This window comes from Salvelinus sp. IW2-2015, linkage group LG22, assembly GCF_002910315.2.
Source record: "Salvelinus sp. IW2-2015 linkage group LG22, ASM291031v2, whole genome shotgun sequence".
In the NCBI taxonomy this organism is placed as follows: Eukaryota; Metazoa; Chordata; class Actinopteri; order Salmoniformes; family Salmonidae; genus Salvelinus; species Salvelinus sp. IW2-2015.
Genome location: NC_036862.1, coordinates 21248420 through 21265583, shown reverse-complemented (window position 1 = coordinate 21265583; position 17164 = coordinate 21248420). Strand labels below are relative to the sequence as shown.

At 45.3% G+C, this 17164-nt stretch overlaps 1 protein-coding gene across 1 annotated transcript; it reads right to left on the bottom strand.

Annotated features, from left to right (window-relative positions):
• Positions 1 to 131: 131 nt before the first annotated feature.
• On the bottom strand, positions 132 to 11248 carry LOC111982673 (solute carrier family 13 member 2-like). The gene is made up of 6 exons (XM_070434115.1): positions 10260 to 11248; positions 9924 to 10018; positions 2518 to 2633; positions 2236 to 2397; positions 1806 to 1943; positions 132 to 1516 (listed from the first exon to the last, which is right to left on the bottom strand). Exons 1-6 carry the CDS (start codon positions 10466 to 10468, stop codon positions 1382 to 1384), a joined length of 855 nt encoding a protein of 284 aa, XP_070290216.1. The 5' UTR covers positions 10469 to 11248; the 3' UTR covers positions 132 to 1381.
• Positions 11249 to 17164: the final 5916 nt, after the last annotated feature.

The following is a 17164-nucleotide window of genomic DNA, read 5'->3' as shown; positions in this document are numbered from 1 at the left end:
GACTATGCATGGAACCACCCTACCACCTGACTATGCATGGAACCACTGACTGTTTCTTTTGTTTGTTTGTCCTCTGAGTGACACTACCATGCAATGATCACGGCAGAATGTTACCAAGATTATAACCCAAATGTTTTTACATCTCATTTTATTTCCAACCGCCCTGATGACCCTAGGTCATGGAAAAGTAATCCTGTCAGTTGTTCCTTTAATTAATTCTATAAATTGTAATTACATTTTATTTTATTCATTTCCTTCTTTACCCTAAATTATTATTTAGTATTTTACTTAATTTTTTAACCTACTGTTTTGAAAGGATTCTGAATTATCTGAAAGCTATATAATTGAAAACAACAATAAGAACATTGAAATAGAAAGGATTTGCCTTCCGTACCCTTCAAACCAATTGGGGTCTCCATCAGTGGGCATAATCCTATGGGTGGCAATGGGATTTGAGGTCATCATTTTTGCCCAAATTCATATTCTGCAATCCTACAGGAAGTGGGTATGAAGGGAGCAGTGCCACAAAATGWATGAACCCAAAAATCAATGTGCAACCCAAATAGTAATGTCATCATCAGACATTAACTATAATGCAATTATAACCAATACAAATAATTCCACATTTAGTTTGAGATGGCGTGTACTTGGACACTTTAAATTATTCTCCTATTTGGAGTGGTTGTGTGTGCAGCATTTAATACAGTAGACATAAAAACTGTTGAAACAATAATAAAAAATATATACATTTTGTGCAACAGCTGTAAGGACTAAGAGCGCAACGTTTCATAATAATATGCCACTGATGGAGTTCCTGACATCAAAATAACATTTGTATTCCAACACAGATTGCCATTCACATTAAATAGATGTTTGTTAGTTTGTTGTTGTTTTTGACATAATAATGTGTTCAGAGAAACATAAATGATCTCATAGATTACCCTTATAATCCCCTAACCTCAAATAAAGTTATATTCTATTCTATTCTGTTCTGTTCTATTCCCCAAACAGACACAGTATTTTCACCTCGTGTCCGCTCCTCTAAACTTAAGCAGATTTGGCTATCCCAAAAAGGATAAAATACGACCTGCATAGCTAGCTGTACAAAAAACATTTAAATAGATTAATTTAAATTAATTCAAATCAATCAAAACTTTGACAGAGTGGAGGAGGAGTACCAGTACCAGTGTGTTGTTATATGGAGTGTGTATACAGTAGCAGCTTTAGATCACCCTGAGTGGGTTGACCATCAGCACTGTCTTCTGTTTACAGCCTGCCCCAGATAGAGGTGTACATACAGCATCTCTCCCCTCTTCCCATCCCTCCACTCTCTTCCTCCTCCTCCTCCTTCCCTCCTTCCTTCCTTTCTGGTGTCTCTGGATCAAGGGGTGGGTATGGTGGTAACATTGGCCCAGTCAGGGAAGGTGTTGAGATTGAACATGGCTGCTCCCCAGGTGTTCAGGGCGATGTTGATGGTGATGACACCAATAATGTTCAGCACGAATCCAGCCTTCACCTGTTGTCAGTGCAGTGAAAAACATGGGTCACAGACAGAATGTTTCACAACCATGTATTCTACTAGCCTGCATCCAAACTGAATTGCTCCGTTTCACTACTGGTTTCAATGACTCAATCAATCAATCACATTTCTTTACAAAGTGTTTTTTACAATGAAGAGATGACCAGACTGAAATCATGAAGTGAAAAATAACAATTCAGTTTGGATCCAGTACTGTATTTCACTCTACACAAAGTACTGTATGGAGAGAGGTGTGAGGTGAGGGGTGAAGGGTCGTAGGTTGTACCATGTCCATGACTTTGAGGTTGCCATAGGAGAAGGCGATGGCATTAGGGGGCGTGGCCACCGGCAACATGAAGGCCAGCGAGGCACAGATGGTGCAGGGCAGCATGACGTACAGCGGGTGGAGCTTAATGGCTACGGCCTGAGAACAGACCGACAGGGTCACACATGGGTTAAAGGGGTGAAATTAACATGTAGTGTATGCCTAAGTGTCAGACCTGGGTCCAATACACATGTCATATACTTAGCTGTGCTTGATTTCGTTTTCTCGGTAAAATGGAACCAATGGAATAGTCCCAAAAGGACAAACTCCAAACTAAATCTAGCATCACTTAAAATCATTGATCCAGGTTTTCTAAGTGAACATCTGTGTTACCATGTGTGTTGCCTGGGTGTGGGTATGCGAATTTGTAAGGGATTCTCTCTGCTCTTACCATAGAGGCCAGTATAGGCAGGAACAATGTGGTAGTAGCTACGTTACTGGAGCACTCAGTGAGAGTGGCGATGAGTAGAGACAGGAGGAAAGAGATGGCAACGGGAGGGATGGACTGCAGGGGGGCCAGACTTTCTCCTAGCCACTGAGACAGACCAGACGTCTTCACACGGATAAAAACATAACCACAGTTGTCATAATTTTTGTTACAAAAAATATAACACAGACAGACACACAGACCAATTCAGACCGACCGACCGACCTAACAACAGACTGACGGTACCTCGCTGCCCCGGGCCAGAGCGAAGCCTCCTCCCACTAGCAGGAGAATGTTSCAGGGCATCTTCTTATGGACCACGTCCCAGTTGAGCAGGGTGGGAGGGGCCTTCAGGGGYTTCCCTATAGGGACAAGGCACACACTGGAGAATGACACAAGGTTTACAATCACGGTCCTTATAGCCTCGATTCCAGGCACTCCTGCAGGAACTTGGTAGTATGGTAATGCAAGTTAGGAAGGTACATTGTATCTCTGTCCAAATCTATATGGTCAGAGATTATATTGTTACAGTGTACTGGACTCTGTCCTAGATGGTACTGTACTAACTTATGCCTACTTACATTGCTACTCAGGAATCAAAGGCCATCTTTTGATTTTATTTTTTATTTTTTATTTTTTTATTAACCTTTATTTAACCAGGTAGGCAAATTGAGAACACGTTCTCATTTACAATTGCGACCTGGCCAAGATAAAGCAAAGCAGTTCGACACATACAACAACACATAGTTAACACATGGAGTAAAACAAACATATAGTCAATAATACAGTGAAAAAAAAATAAGTCTATATACAATGTGAGCAAGTGAGGTGAGATAAGGGAGGTGAAGGCAAACAAATATATGTTATAAAAAATAAAAATATAAAAAGGCCATGGAGGCGAAGTGAATCACAACACAGCAAGTAAAAAATAAAAACTAAAAAACACTGGAATGGTTGGTTTGCAGTGGAAGAAAGCGCAAAAGTAGAGACAGAAATAATGGGGTGCAAAGGAGCAAAATAAAATAAATAAATAAATACAGTAGGTAAAGAGGGTAGTTGTTTGGGCTAAATTATAGATGGGCTATGTACAGGTGCAGTAATCTATGAGCTGCTCTGACAGCTGGTGCTTAAAGCTAGTGAGGGAGATAAATGTTTCCAGTTTCAGAGATTTTGTAGTTCGTTCCAGTCATTGGCACAGCAGAGAACTGGAAGGAGAGGCGTCCAAAGGAAGAAATGGTTTTGGGGTGACTAGAGAGATATACCTGCTGGAGCGCGTGCTACAGGTAGTGCTGCTATGTGGTGACCACGAGCTGAGATAAGGGGGGACTTTACCTAAGCAGGGTCTTGTAGATGACCTGGAACCAGTGGGTTTGCGACGAGTATGAAGCGAGGCCAGCCAAACGAGAGTGTACAGGTCGCCAGTGTGGGTATATATGGGGCTTTGGTGACAAAACGGATGGCACTGTGATAGACTGCATCCAATTTATTGAGTAGGGTTTTGGAGCTATTTTTGTAAATGACATCACCGAAGTCGAGGATTGGTAGGATGGTCAGTTTTACAAGGTATGTTTGGCAGCATGATGTAAAGGATGCATTTGTTGCGGAATAGGAAGCCAATTCTAGATTTGACTTTGGATTGGAGATGTTTGATGTGAGTCTGGAAGGAGAGTTTACAGGTCTAACCAGACACCTAGGTATTTGTAGTTGTCCACATATTCTAAGTCAGAGCCGTCCAGAGTAGTGATGTTGGACAGGCGGCAGGTGCAGGCAGCGATCGGTTGAAGAGCATGCATTTAGTTTTACTTGTATTTAAGAGCAATTGGAGGCCACGGAAGGAGAGTTGTATGGCATTGAAGCTCGCCTGGAGGGTTGTTAACACAGTGTCAAAAGAAGGGCCAGAAGTATACAGAATAGTGTCGTCTGCGTAGAGGTGGATCAAGAATCACCAGCAGCAAGAGCGACATCATTGATGTATACAGAGAGAGAGGTTGGTCCAAGAATTGAACCCTGTGGCACCCCATAGAGACTGCCAGAGGCGCCGGACAACAGACCCTCCGATTTGACACACTGAACTCGATCAGAGAAGTAGTTGGTGAACCCAGGCGAGGCAATCATTAGAGAGAAACCAAGGCTGTCGAGCTCGCCGATGAGGATGGGGTGATTGACAGAGTCAAAAGCCTTGGCCAGGTCAATGAATACGGCTGCACAGTATTGTTTCCTATCGATGGCGGTTAAGATATTGTTATGACCTTGAGCGTGGCTGAGGTGCATGCACCCATGACCAGAGCTCTTGAAACCAGATTGCATAGCGGAGAAGGTATGTGGGATTCGAAATGGTCGGTAATCTGTTTGTTGACTTGGCTTTTCGAAGACCTTAGAAAGGCAGGGTAGGATAGATATAGGTCTGTAGCTGTTTAGGGCAAGAAGAGTTGTCCCCCCCTTTGAAGAGGGGATAACCGCAGCTGCTTTCCAATCTTTGGGAATCTCAGACGACACGAAAGAGAGGTTGAAGAGGCTAGTAATAGGGGTGGCCACAATTTCAGCAGATAGTTTTAGAAAGAAAGGGTCCAGATTATCTAGCCCGGCTGATTTGTAAGGGTCCAGATTTTGCCGCTCTTTTAGAACATCAGCTAACTGTATTTGGGAGAAAGAGAAATGGGAAGGCTTGGCGAGTAGCAGAGGGGAGGGCAGTGCTGTTGTCCGGGGTAGGGTAGCCAGGTGGGAAAGCATGGCCAGCCGTAGAAAAATGCCTATTGAAATTCTCAATTATAGTGGATTTGTCGGTGGTGAAGTGTTTCCTCATTCAGAGCGGGTTGGAAGCTGGGAGGATGTTCTTATTCTCCATGGACTTTACGGTTCCCAGAACTTTTTTGAATTTGTGTTGCAGGAAGCAAATTTCTGCTTGAAAAAAGCTAGCCTTGCTGTTTCTAACTGCCCCTGTGTATATTGGTTTTCTGGCTTCCCTGAAAAGTTGCATATCACGGGGGGCTGTTCGATGCTAATGCAGAACGCCATAGATGTTTTTCTGTGGTAAGGGCAGTCAGGTCAGGAGAAACCAGGGCTATATCTGTTCCTGGTTCTAAATTTCTTGAATGGGGCATGCTTATTCAAGATGGTGAGAAGGGCATTTTATAAAAATGTCCAGGCATCCTCTACTGACGGGATGAGATCAATATCCTTCCAGGATACCCCGGCCAGGTCGATTAGAAAGGCTGCTCGCTGAAGTGTTTTCAGGGAGCGTTTGACAGTGATGAGTGGAGGTCGTTTGACCGCTGACCCATTACGGATGCAGGCAATGAGGCAGTGATCGCTGAGATCTGGTTGAAAACAGCAGAGGTGTATTTGGAGGGCAAGTTTGTTAGGATGATATCTATGAGGGTACCCGTATTTACGGAATTGTGGTGGTACCTGGTAGGTTCATTGATAATTTGTGTGAGATTGAGGGCATCAAGCTTAGATTGTAGGGTGGCTGGGGTGTTGAGCATGTTCAAATTTAGGTCGCCTAGCAGCACGAGCTCTGAAGATAGATGGGGGGCAATCAGTTCTACATATAGTGTCCAGAGCACAGCTGGGGGCAGAGGGTGGTCTATAGCATGCGGCAACGGTGAGAGACTTGTTTTTTAGAGAGGTGATTTTTAAAAGTAGAATTGTTTGGGAACAGACCTGGATAGTAAAACAGAACTCTGCAGGCAATCTTTGCAGTAGATTGCAAACACGCCCCCTTGGCCGTTCTATCTTGTCTGAAAATCTTGTAATTGGGGATGAAAATGTCTGAATTTTTGGTGGTCTTTCAAGCCAGGATTCAGACACGGCTAAAACATCCGGGTTGGCAGAGTGTGCTAAAGCAGTGAACAAAAACAAACTTAGGGAGGAGGCTTCTAATGTTAACATGCATGAAGCCAAGGCTATTACGGTCACAGAAGTCATCAAAAGAGAGCGCCTGGGGAATAGAGGTGGAGCTAGGTACTGCAGGGCCTGGATTCACCTCTACATCACCAAGAGAGACAGAGGAGGAGTAGGATAAGGGTACGGCTAAAAGCTATGAAGAATTGGTCGTCTAGAGCTACTAGAGCAGAAGGATAAAAGGAAGTTTCTGGGGGTGAATAAAATAGCTTAAAGGAATAATGTACAGACAAAGTATGGTAGGATGTGAATTACAGTGGAGGTAAACCTAGGTATTGAGTGATGATGAGAGAAGATATTGTCTCTAGAAACATCATTGAAACCAGGTGATGTCATCGGCATATGTGGTGGTGGAACTGAGAGGTGGATATGGTATAGTGAGCAGGGCTAGAGTCTTCTACAGTGAAAATAAGCCAATAAACACTAACCAGAACAACAATGGACAAGGCATATTTACATTAAGGAGAGGGCATGCTTAATCGAGTGATCAATAAGGGTCCAGCGAGTAGAAGGTTGGTTTGGGGTCACGGCGATCCAGACAATAGGCCGGGGGTAGAGGCTATCGGTAGCAGATAGCATAGGATGGGAGGTCTAATTGTAGATACCTCGTGCGTTTCCGTCGGTAGGTTAGTGGGGTTCCGTGTGGTAGAGGGGATTCAATCCAAATTGGCAAAATAGATATAGTGCCCAAGAAAAAAAAATAAAATAATTAATAATAATAATAATGTCCGATATACTTATTCAGATAGCAGCCGATAAGACAGCTAACGATTAGCGCGGCCCCAGATGAGCGTTCAGGTAACGTCGGGACGGGGGTGCCAGTTGGATAACTCCCTCGGGCAGATAACGTCGGCAGTCAGTCGTGAAGGCCCGGTGCGTGCTCCGTATCTGCAGGCAAAAAAAAAAAAAAAAAAAAAAAAAACGGGTCCGGATAGGTGACTTGTAGCCCAGGAATGGCTGATTGGAGCTCCTCAGCTAGCTCCGGAATAAATTACGTTTGCTCCGGGATCGACGTAAGCCAATAGGACACCACGGTTTGCAGCTAGCTAGCTTGCGAAATCAAGGTGAAATGGTCCAGAGCCTGCGGCTGAAATCCCGGTGATGAAGTAGAAGAAAAAAAAAAAAAATGAAAAAAAATGAAAAATAAAATTTATAAAAAAAAAATCCGTGATGTGGTAGTGAAAAGCATTCCTATATGCTCTGGGTTGATATCGCGCTTGCAGACTGGCAAGTATTGGCCCCGAGCTGAAGCTGGCTGGTGTCCGATGTTAAGGGTGAAAGACCGCAGCAGTGGCTTAACTGACTACTAGCTAGTAGCTAGTTATCTGGCTAGCTTCTGATTGGGTTACGGTTCTAAGTATAAAAGAAATAGCAGATCCGTACCACATTGGTGAGGGCGGAATGTATATTCAGTTCCTAAATGGAAAGTGAAATTAAAATATATACGAAATGCATACGGAAAAAAAACGAGGACTAATTTACACGGGACAAGACAAACACACGTCGGACTGCTACGCCGATCTGAGAATTTCCTGTTAAATCCTAGAATACTAAACATGACCACGAAAACACTCTTTGCCAGGGAATACGAAAACAAGAAGTCAAAGAGCCAGTACAAAGGCACACCTCAAAGTCTGCCTCGCAAACTCTGCTGGCCTCGCACTCCAAACTCTAACTCTTCACTAAGTGCCTTTAATCATTGTGCACCACATATGACCTAAATTTACCAAACATCATTGAAGCTTCGCCGCCCCGTTTAGAGGTAGGTCTGAATTACTGGAGACCTCACTCTTAGAGGGTAGGCCCCTCCGTTAAGGTAGCGGATGAATTACTGGAGCCCTCCGGTTTAGAGTAGGTGCTGAATTACTGGAGCCCTCCGTTTAGAGTAGGTGCTGAATTACTGGAGCCCTCCATTTAGAGGTAGGTGCTGAATTACTGGAGCCCTCCGTTTAGAGGTAGGTGCTGAATTACTGGAGCCCTCCGTTTAGAGGTAGGTGCTGAATTACTGGAGCCCTCCGTTTAGAGGTAGGTGCTGAATTACTGGAGCCCTCCATTTAGAGGTAGGTGCTGAATTACTGGAGCCCTCCGTTTAGAGGTAGGTGCTGAATTACGGGAGCCCTCCGTTTAGAGGTAGGTGCTGAATTAAGGGAGCCCTCCGTTTAGGTAGGTGCTGAATTACTGGAGCCCTCCGTTTAGAGGTAGGTGCTGAATTAAGGGAGCCCTCCGTTTTGCAGCTTGACCTGTCACTTATCAGGAGTAAGAACACTAAACTCAGCTTAGGTTACAGAGGGAGATAAGGGAATATGTATTTATAAGTGTCCACCAGTCATTTATTGATTTGAAAGTTATTTTTCAGGGACAGAACAGAGAGTAAAGCCATGTAGGGCTGACCTTAGGGCTAGCGCTATCACGATGCAGCTCCCTCTAATGTTTCTTAGAGGTGTGTGTGTGTGTTGTGTGTGGTGTGTGTGTGTGTTGTGTGTGGTGGTGAGGTGTTGTAGATTTCTTGTGAGACAGTGTGTCGTTTGAGTGAGAGTGGTGTGTGTAGGTGTGTGTGGTGTGTGTGACATGTGTGGTGGTGTGTCGTGTGTGTTGTGTGTGTGTGTGGTGCTGTTAGTAGTCAAACGACGATAACAAACAAAGACAAACCTGAAGCCCCAAAACCAGAACGTGTGTTGAGCCCTGGGAAGGGAGAGTGCTATCAGGACAATTTCAAAGCACTGAGTCAGCAAGATTGCATTTCTATACCAGGGGTTCTTAAACGTTTTCAGCCTGGTACCCAAATGAGAAATTCCTGGGACCCAAGCTCCTAAAAACATGCCCTATTTTGGGGGCCCTCCCAGCATGCGGGCAAAATATTTTAGAGGCCCCCTCCTGGAGGTGGAGGGGAACATTTTAGTTTTAAAGTTAATTCCCTACAAATCTACACATTTTGACATGTTAATATGATATCTGATTGAGAGTGACTAACAAAATCAATGGGGACGGTCAGGACCCCTGGGCATGTGCCCTGCGTGCCCGGTTGCTATTCAGCCATGATTACTACAAGTTTAGATAGCTGGCTAGACTAACTTAACAATCTAAAAAATGTTAGCTGACATGGCTAATTGAGTGACTGCCAATGACTGACATAACTAGAGGAAAACTGCTTGTGGACAACCAAATGTCAAAGTTGAGACGCCGATTGAGTCCCCCCCAAAAATAATGTCACGGCTCACCATTAACATGTCCAACCCATACTTTAAGAAAGGCCGCTCTATACAATAGTATCACAGACAGGCAGACACACACACAGTCTCTCTCAATCGCACACTCCTAAACACACACGTCAAATAAAAAAAAAAATATTGGTCACATACACATGGTTAGCAGATGTTAATGCGAGTGTAGCGAAATGCTTATAGTAATATCTAACTAATAATCGAACATTTCCCAACAACTACCTAATACACACAATCTAAAGTGGTGAATGAGAATATGTACATATAAATATATGGATGAGCGATGGCAGAGCGGAATAGTCAAGGTGCAGTAGATGGCATAAAATACAGTATATACATGTGATATGAGTAATGTAAGATATGTAGGCATTATTAAAGTGGCATTATTCAGAGTGGCATTGTTTAAAGTGACTAGTGATCCATTTATTAAAGTGTCCAGTGATCGGGTCTCAATGTACTCCCCACTCAAAGATATATTGACAAAAAACACACACATGCACAAACGTGCATACACACACACACACATACCATCCTCAGAGTACCCGCCACATCTGGGTAGTTGGGATGGGATCACAAAGAACAGCGTTGAAATCAACATGGCCACTGTGCCATCAGTGACGTACCTGGGACAKAGACATCTACATATAAACAATGTCTCTCAGTCCCACTCAACGTGTCCCTATGTATTAATATGGTAGTTACATAGGCATGTACAGTGTAATTACAGTTTATGTACATATTATGTGTATAGCTGTATTTGTTGCTTACAAAGACTGCAGAAAGCTATTAGATAAAAAAAAGCGAGATAACCAGGCAGAACCACAGGGAGTTACAACACAGAACATACTGATGTCTATCACTCACGGTTTGTCCTTGTTGAAGAGCACAGCGGCCCAGCCGGGCATGAAGCCTGGTTCTCTGGTGAACCAGAGCAGGACCAGCAGGACAAACATCACCAGGATGCAGCCCTCAGCGAAGGACACACTGCCCAGCTTCTTATACTCATTCTTTATCACCCCGTACGCCTCCTTGTCACCATCTTTATTTGTTCCACAGCCAAACAACTTCTTCATGCTGTGGGTGAATGGGCCAAATAGATCCGAGACATATCAGAGATCTCTATACAGTACCGTATAGGGCGCTGGGTCTTATATAGGCTTTTATCTACTTTATCTATAGGTCAATGTCTAACATAAAAGGAGAAACCAAACCAGCTGGCAAAGTTGATGATGTCTCCATTTCCTGGGAACAGTCTATGGGGAAAGAATGATATAATGATAGAATTAGAACTAGCATCAGTTACATGAACATTCCAAAGGGTACTGTACTGTAGGTACACCCAACATGGCCGCCGGGCGGTGCACCCACCAAAAAATGCTGCATTGAACGGGAATGTGCAGGGAATTCTAATTCTATCGAGGAGGTGACAGAGATGTTAGCTAACTCCCAAGCCAAGGAACTACTGTACAGTCAGTGTATCCAGCCTTGTGCTGTACACTGGGCAAAGTACACTGGGCACTGCAGTTTTCCCAGAGAAGAACAGTTGCTAAACCAGTGTGCAATACTGTATCCACACACAATAACCCTTTAATGGGAGCTACTCAGATGGGTATCTTACTGTATTTACTTGTAATAATACCCATACATAGTAAGTCTTTATAAACAGACATATAAACATACTCGTCGACCTGTCCTTTGAGGATGAGGTTCGGGGCGGTGCCGGTGAGGGTGGCTGTTCCTCCGATGCTGGCAGCGTAACACACACTGAGACTCATGCCTTTATCCAGTTTCAGGTACTTAGCMTCCCTCTTTAGCCTCCTCTCCCTCGCCTCCGGACTCTCCTCCACCTCTGGCTCGGGCTCTGGAGTGAGAGAACCATGGGTCAGCCAATCAGAATGTTCAGGGGTTAGAGGTCAGTCTGTCAGAAGTTTTCCTAAGGGTAACTAAGGGATTAGGACAAATATTTTCCACCTGTTGTTTTCAGGGAGTCTGAAACAGGGATGATATAGAATATGTCTGAGTCAGTTGTATTCCATCTTAGCCAGACGAGAGAAGTCCAAACAATCTTGTCTTGAACAGACAAAATCTATAAGGTCACATCCTGAATAAGCTTATCAATATCTCTTACTTACTTGTGTACCTCTACTAAGATGAATGGTTGAACAATTGACAGAAGGGTGTTTCAGGGAATCCACAACAGGTGTGAATGAGGTGTGTTATTCCTGGGCTGGAACAAAAGCCTGTCCACCCTGTGGGTTTCAAGGACCATGACTGAGGAACACTGATGTTGAGAGAACACACACTGTATTCTACTTACCGAACTGAACTGACATTCTTCATGGCTTGACATCCTATTGTACATTTAGTACACCTCCATCATCTGCCAAAAAAGGGAGATAATCCATGTTATTACAAAAACAGAAGATGTGAATCAGCTTGTGATTGATAAAGCTGCACGACTTTATGAGAATAGCTAGTGGTACCAGGCCTGCTATTTATTAGGTCTTTAAGATGGCTTGAGAACCTAGAATGGATGGTGTCGATGGACTAATGGACACAAAACAATACTCTACAACCACACAATACACACATACACTACATTACAAATACCCGCCCCCACAGCACACCACTTCCTCTTAAACAACACATCACATTTTATGTAATACTTTCTATTCTCCTTGTCACCCATATCAAAGCGATTGGTTGTCCTGGCCCTTAGTTATTTACCAGTGCCCGGGCCGGCGCCCCCTGATGGCCATTCAGGTCCATCTCCCTTCGTCCTCTTGCCTTGTGCCTCGTGTCACACAGCTGCTTTCAGCCACAAGCATTAGCGATGGGCTAGCATCATGGCAAGTGGGAGGCTGTGTTACCGATCCAACATGGACAGGAAGGTCTGTGTGCCCAATGAAAGCCCATCATCAGACCTGGAGAGACAGGAAGGGGGGAGAGAGAGAGAGAGAGAGAGAGAGAAGAGAGAGAGAGAGAGAGAGAGAGAGAGAGAGAGAGAGGAAGAGACGAGAGAGAGAGAGAGAGAGAGAGAGAGAGAGAGAGAGAGAAGAGAGAGAGAGAGACGAGAGCAGAGAGAGAGAGGAGAGAGATTAGAGAGAGAGAGAGAGAGAGAGAGAGAGAGAGAGAGAGAGAGAGAGAGAGAGTAGAGAGAGGAGAGAGAGAGAGAGAGAGAGAGAGACCATATAAAAAGGAAACAGATAAGACATTTGATATGAATTCCACATTGGGCTATCAGAACACACTGACCAAACAGCTCTGAATAGGAGAATTAAACAGATAAAGGGTGTCTCTCTTACAGGGCCAGGCCTACCCTACGTACGAGAAAGTACTCTGAGGGCGATGCGTTTGTGAAGGTTCCAGTGTTCCACAGCTATAGCCATCAACAGCCCTCCAACGAACAGCATGTTAGAGTCCTTCATGTACTGGGTACACACCTGGATGAGAGACAAACAGGGGGGTTCTGAATGACTGTACTGGTCTGAGACAGGTTCTGCTTATAAATACCATAATATACTAAACATGGGATCAACAGTAAGGACTTTATCAACAGTACTTACACTACCGTTCAAAAGTTTGGGGTCACTTAGAAATGTCCTTGTTTTGAAAGAAAAGCACCTTTATTGTCCATTAAAATAACATCAAATTGATCCGAAATACAGTGTAGATATTGCTAATATTGTAAATGACTATTGTAGCTGTAAACTGCATACTTTTAATGGAATATCTACATAGGCGTACACAGGCCCATTATCAGCAACCATCACTCCTGTGTTTCAATGGCACGTTGTCACGACTTCCGCAGAAGTCGGTCCCTCTCCTTGTTCGGGCGGCGTTCGGCAGTCGACGTCACTGGCCTTCTAGCCACCGCCGATCCACTTTTCATTTTGTCTTTGTCTTACACACCTGGCTTCACTCACCCAATTACTTGTTTATTATTTAACCCTCTGTTCCCCATGTTAGTTTGTGAGTTATTGTTTGTATGTAGTAAGGTCCGTTAATGTGGGCTCTCTTTTGTAGTGCATTTGTATTATGTTGAGTAAAGTACGTTTATTTACTCATATCTGCTGTCCTGCGCCTGACTCCTATACACCAGCTACATACAGACCACATTCCAGAATAACTCACCCGGAATGGAGTCAGCAGGGGCAGACGCCCTCCCTGTGGCGGTAGAGGAGTGCGTCCAGTAGCACGCGACCATGTTGCAATGTCTGGGCACCGCCATGGATTGCGTGCTGCAGACGATGGATCGCTGGGAGAGAGGAGAAGGTTTTCCAGCGCCTCCATCAGCCCCACCACAGCGGGTCMCACTGTCCACCCCTCTTTCACCCGGTCCCAGCGGGATTCGGCTCGCGCTCCCGAGGGAGTATGATGGGACGGCTGCCGGATGCCAGGGGTTCCTANCACTGTCCACCCCTCTTTCACCCGGTCCCAGCGGGATTCGGCTCGCGCTCCCGAGGGAGTATGATGGGACGGCTGCCGGATGCCAGGGGTTCCTACTCCAGCTGGAGCTCTACCTGGCGACTGTCCACCTGGATCCTTCGGGACGTGAGAGCGTGTACGCTCTCGTCTCCTGCCTTTCAGGCAAAGCCCTGGAGTGGGCCAACGCCGTATGGAGTGAAAGAGATGGATCATTACGCAGGTGAACGTCTGTTCCACCTGAGGCAGGGGACGAGGAGCGCGCAGGATTTCGCATTGGTCTTCCGGACCCTGGCCGCCAGCACGGGGTGGGACGACAGGGCCCTGATCGATCACTACCGGTGCAGTCTGCGCGAGGACGTCTGTCGGGAGTTGGCCTGCCGAGACACCACCCTCACATTGGATCAACTGGTGGACCTGTCCATCCGGCTGGACAACCTACTGGCTACCCGCGTACGTCCGGATCGGGGCCTGTCAGTTCCATCCCCCAGCACCTCCGCTCCGACGCCCATGGAGCTGGGAGGTGCTGCACTTAGGGCGACCGGAGGAGGGGCCATTCCCTGCACCATCTGTGGCCACAGAGGGTACACTGCTGGTCGGTGCTGGGGGGGTTCCTCAGGGAGTCGAGGCAGCAGGCAGGGCACTATCGTGTCACCCCAGGTGAGTCGGCACCAGGCTCACTCAGAGCCCCCTGTTGCTCACATGTATGTGTTTATTAATTTTCCTGAGTTTTCCCCGCATTCCCAGCATAAGGCGCTYGTAGATTCAGGCACAGCTGGGAATTTTATTGATCATTCATTTGCCCACAGTTTAGGGATCCCCATTGTTCCTGTGGATATAGCCTTCCCTGTGCACGCCCTAGATAGTCGACTATTAGGGTCAGGGCTGATTAGGGAGGCCACCGCTACACTAGACATGGTTACGCAGGAGGGTCACAAGGAGAGAATCAGTCTCTTCCTTATTGATTCTCCTGTGTTTCCTGTGGTGCTGAGCCTACCCTGGTTGGCCTGTCATGACCCCACAATTTCGTGGCAACAGAGGGCTCTCAAGGGGTGGTCACGAGAGTGCTCAGGGAGGTGTGTAGGGGTTTCCGTCGGTGCTACTATGGTGGAAAGTCCAGACCAGGTCTCCACCGTGCGCATCCCCTTAAAATATGCCGATTTGGCTCTCACCTTCTGTAAGAAGAAGGCGACTCAATTACCACCCCATCGACGAGGGGATTGTGCGATAAATCTCCTGGTAGACGCAGCACTTCCCAGGAGTCACATGTATCCTCTGTCACAGGAGGAGACGGCGGCTATGGAAACACATGTCTCCGAATCCCTGGGGTAGGGATACATTCAGCCCTCCACTTCACCTGCGTCCTCCTTTCTTTTTTGTGAAGAAGAAGGATGGAGGTCTGCGCCCGTGTATTGACTATCGGGGCATCAATCAGATCACTGTGAGGTACAGCTAACCGCTGCCTCTCATCGCCAGTGCGATCGAGTCAATGCACGGGGCGCGCTTTTTCACAAAATTGGATCTCAGGAGCGCTTACAACCTGGTGCGTATCCGGGAGGGGGACGAGTGGAAGACGGCATTTAGTACCACCAGCATTTGTAGGTTCGATTACAGGCTCAAAATGKCTAGAAACAAAGAACTTCTGAAACTTGTCAGTCTATTCTTGTTCGGAGAAATGAAGGCTATTCCACGCAAGAAATTGCCAAGAAACTGAAGATCTCGTACAACGTTGTGTACTACTCCCTTCACAGAACAGTGCAAACTGGCTCTATCCAGAATAAAAAGAGGAGTGGGAGGCCCCGGTGCACAACTGAGCAAGAGTACAAGTACATTAGAGTGTCTAGTTTGAGAAACAGATGCCTCACAAGTCCTCAACTGGCAGCATCATTAAATAGTACCCGCAAAACACCAGTCTTAACGTCAACAGTGAAGAGGCGACACCGGAATGCTGGCCTTCTAGGCAGAGTTCCTCTGTCCAGCTCTGGTCCAGTGTCTGGTTGCTTTTGCCCATCTTAATCTTTTATTTTTATTGTCCAGTCTGAGATATGGCTTTTTTCTTTGCAACTCTGCCTAGAAGGCAGCACCCGGAGTCGCCTCTTCACTGTTGACGTGAGACTCTGTACGCCTATCTAGATATTCCATAAAAACCAGTCATATAACATTAACAATGTCTACACTGTATTTCGATCAATTTGATGTTATTTTAATTGACCACAAGGAAATAACTAAGTGACCCCAAACTTTTGAACGGTAGTGTAGTGCTTTATTTACGCGTCCTCATAACTGTATCTACTAAACCAAGATTTATATTTCACATTTTGTCATAACAACTGTTGACCTGTTTATTTTGACATAAAACAGATCTTGTTTTCTCCATTGCTGAGTCTAGTGGTTGGGTAAGACCAGTCATTAGGTATGAAGGTGGTTGAGTAGAGAGGGGAGAGAGGGGAGAGGATAGTGGTGTTGTGTACCTCACTTGACTCCATAATACCCATCATAGGGAAGAGGATGACAGCAGCAGACCGGTCACAGCCAGGGGCATACACAATCTGTACACCAGTACAGGGCCGTCAGGATGATCACATAGCCACAACTAGCCTCCTGTTAACAGACGACAGAGACAGACAGACAGACAGACAGACAGACAGACAGACAGACGACAGACAGACAGGACAGACAGACCAGCAGACAGAAGACGACAGACAGACAGACAGACAGACAACAGACAGACAGACAGACGCAGACAGACAGACAGACAGACAGACACAGACAGACAGACAGGACAGACAGACAGACAGACAGACAGCAGACAGACAGACAGACAGGACAGACACGACAGACGACAGAGACTGTGAGAGGGCTGTTGAGGTAGGTAGCATACAACAACTGTTGTTGTAGGACAACACGTACAAACGCGTACCACACACAGTCATTCCTCTCTCAGGACCATTTGTTCTCAGTGAACAATCAGCTGGAACAACAGCCAACAGCATCAAAGCACTGACAAGTAGTATAACATTTTAGAACATAAAGATATCTTATTGGGTGCAATTCAATACATCTATTCAATAAGTTAGTTTCAGTTACAGTTGTTCTTACCATGCTTAGTAAATAATCATCATTCTGAAGAATATACAGTGGGGCAAAAAAGTATTTAGTCAGCCACCAATTGTGCAAGTTCTCCCACTTAAAAAGATGAGATTTTAATGTATTTCATGTAATGTAATTTCATCAATAGGTACACTTCAACTGTGACAGACAAAATGAGAAAAAAAAATCCAGAAAATCACATTGTAGATTTTTTATGAATGTATTTGCCAAGATGTATGGGATCTCTCTTTTTT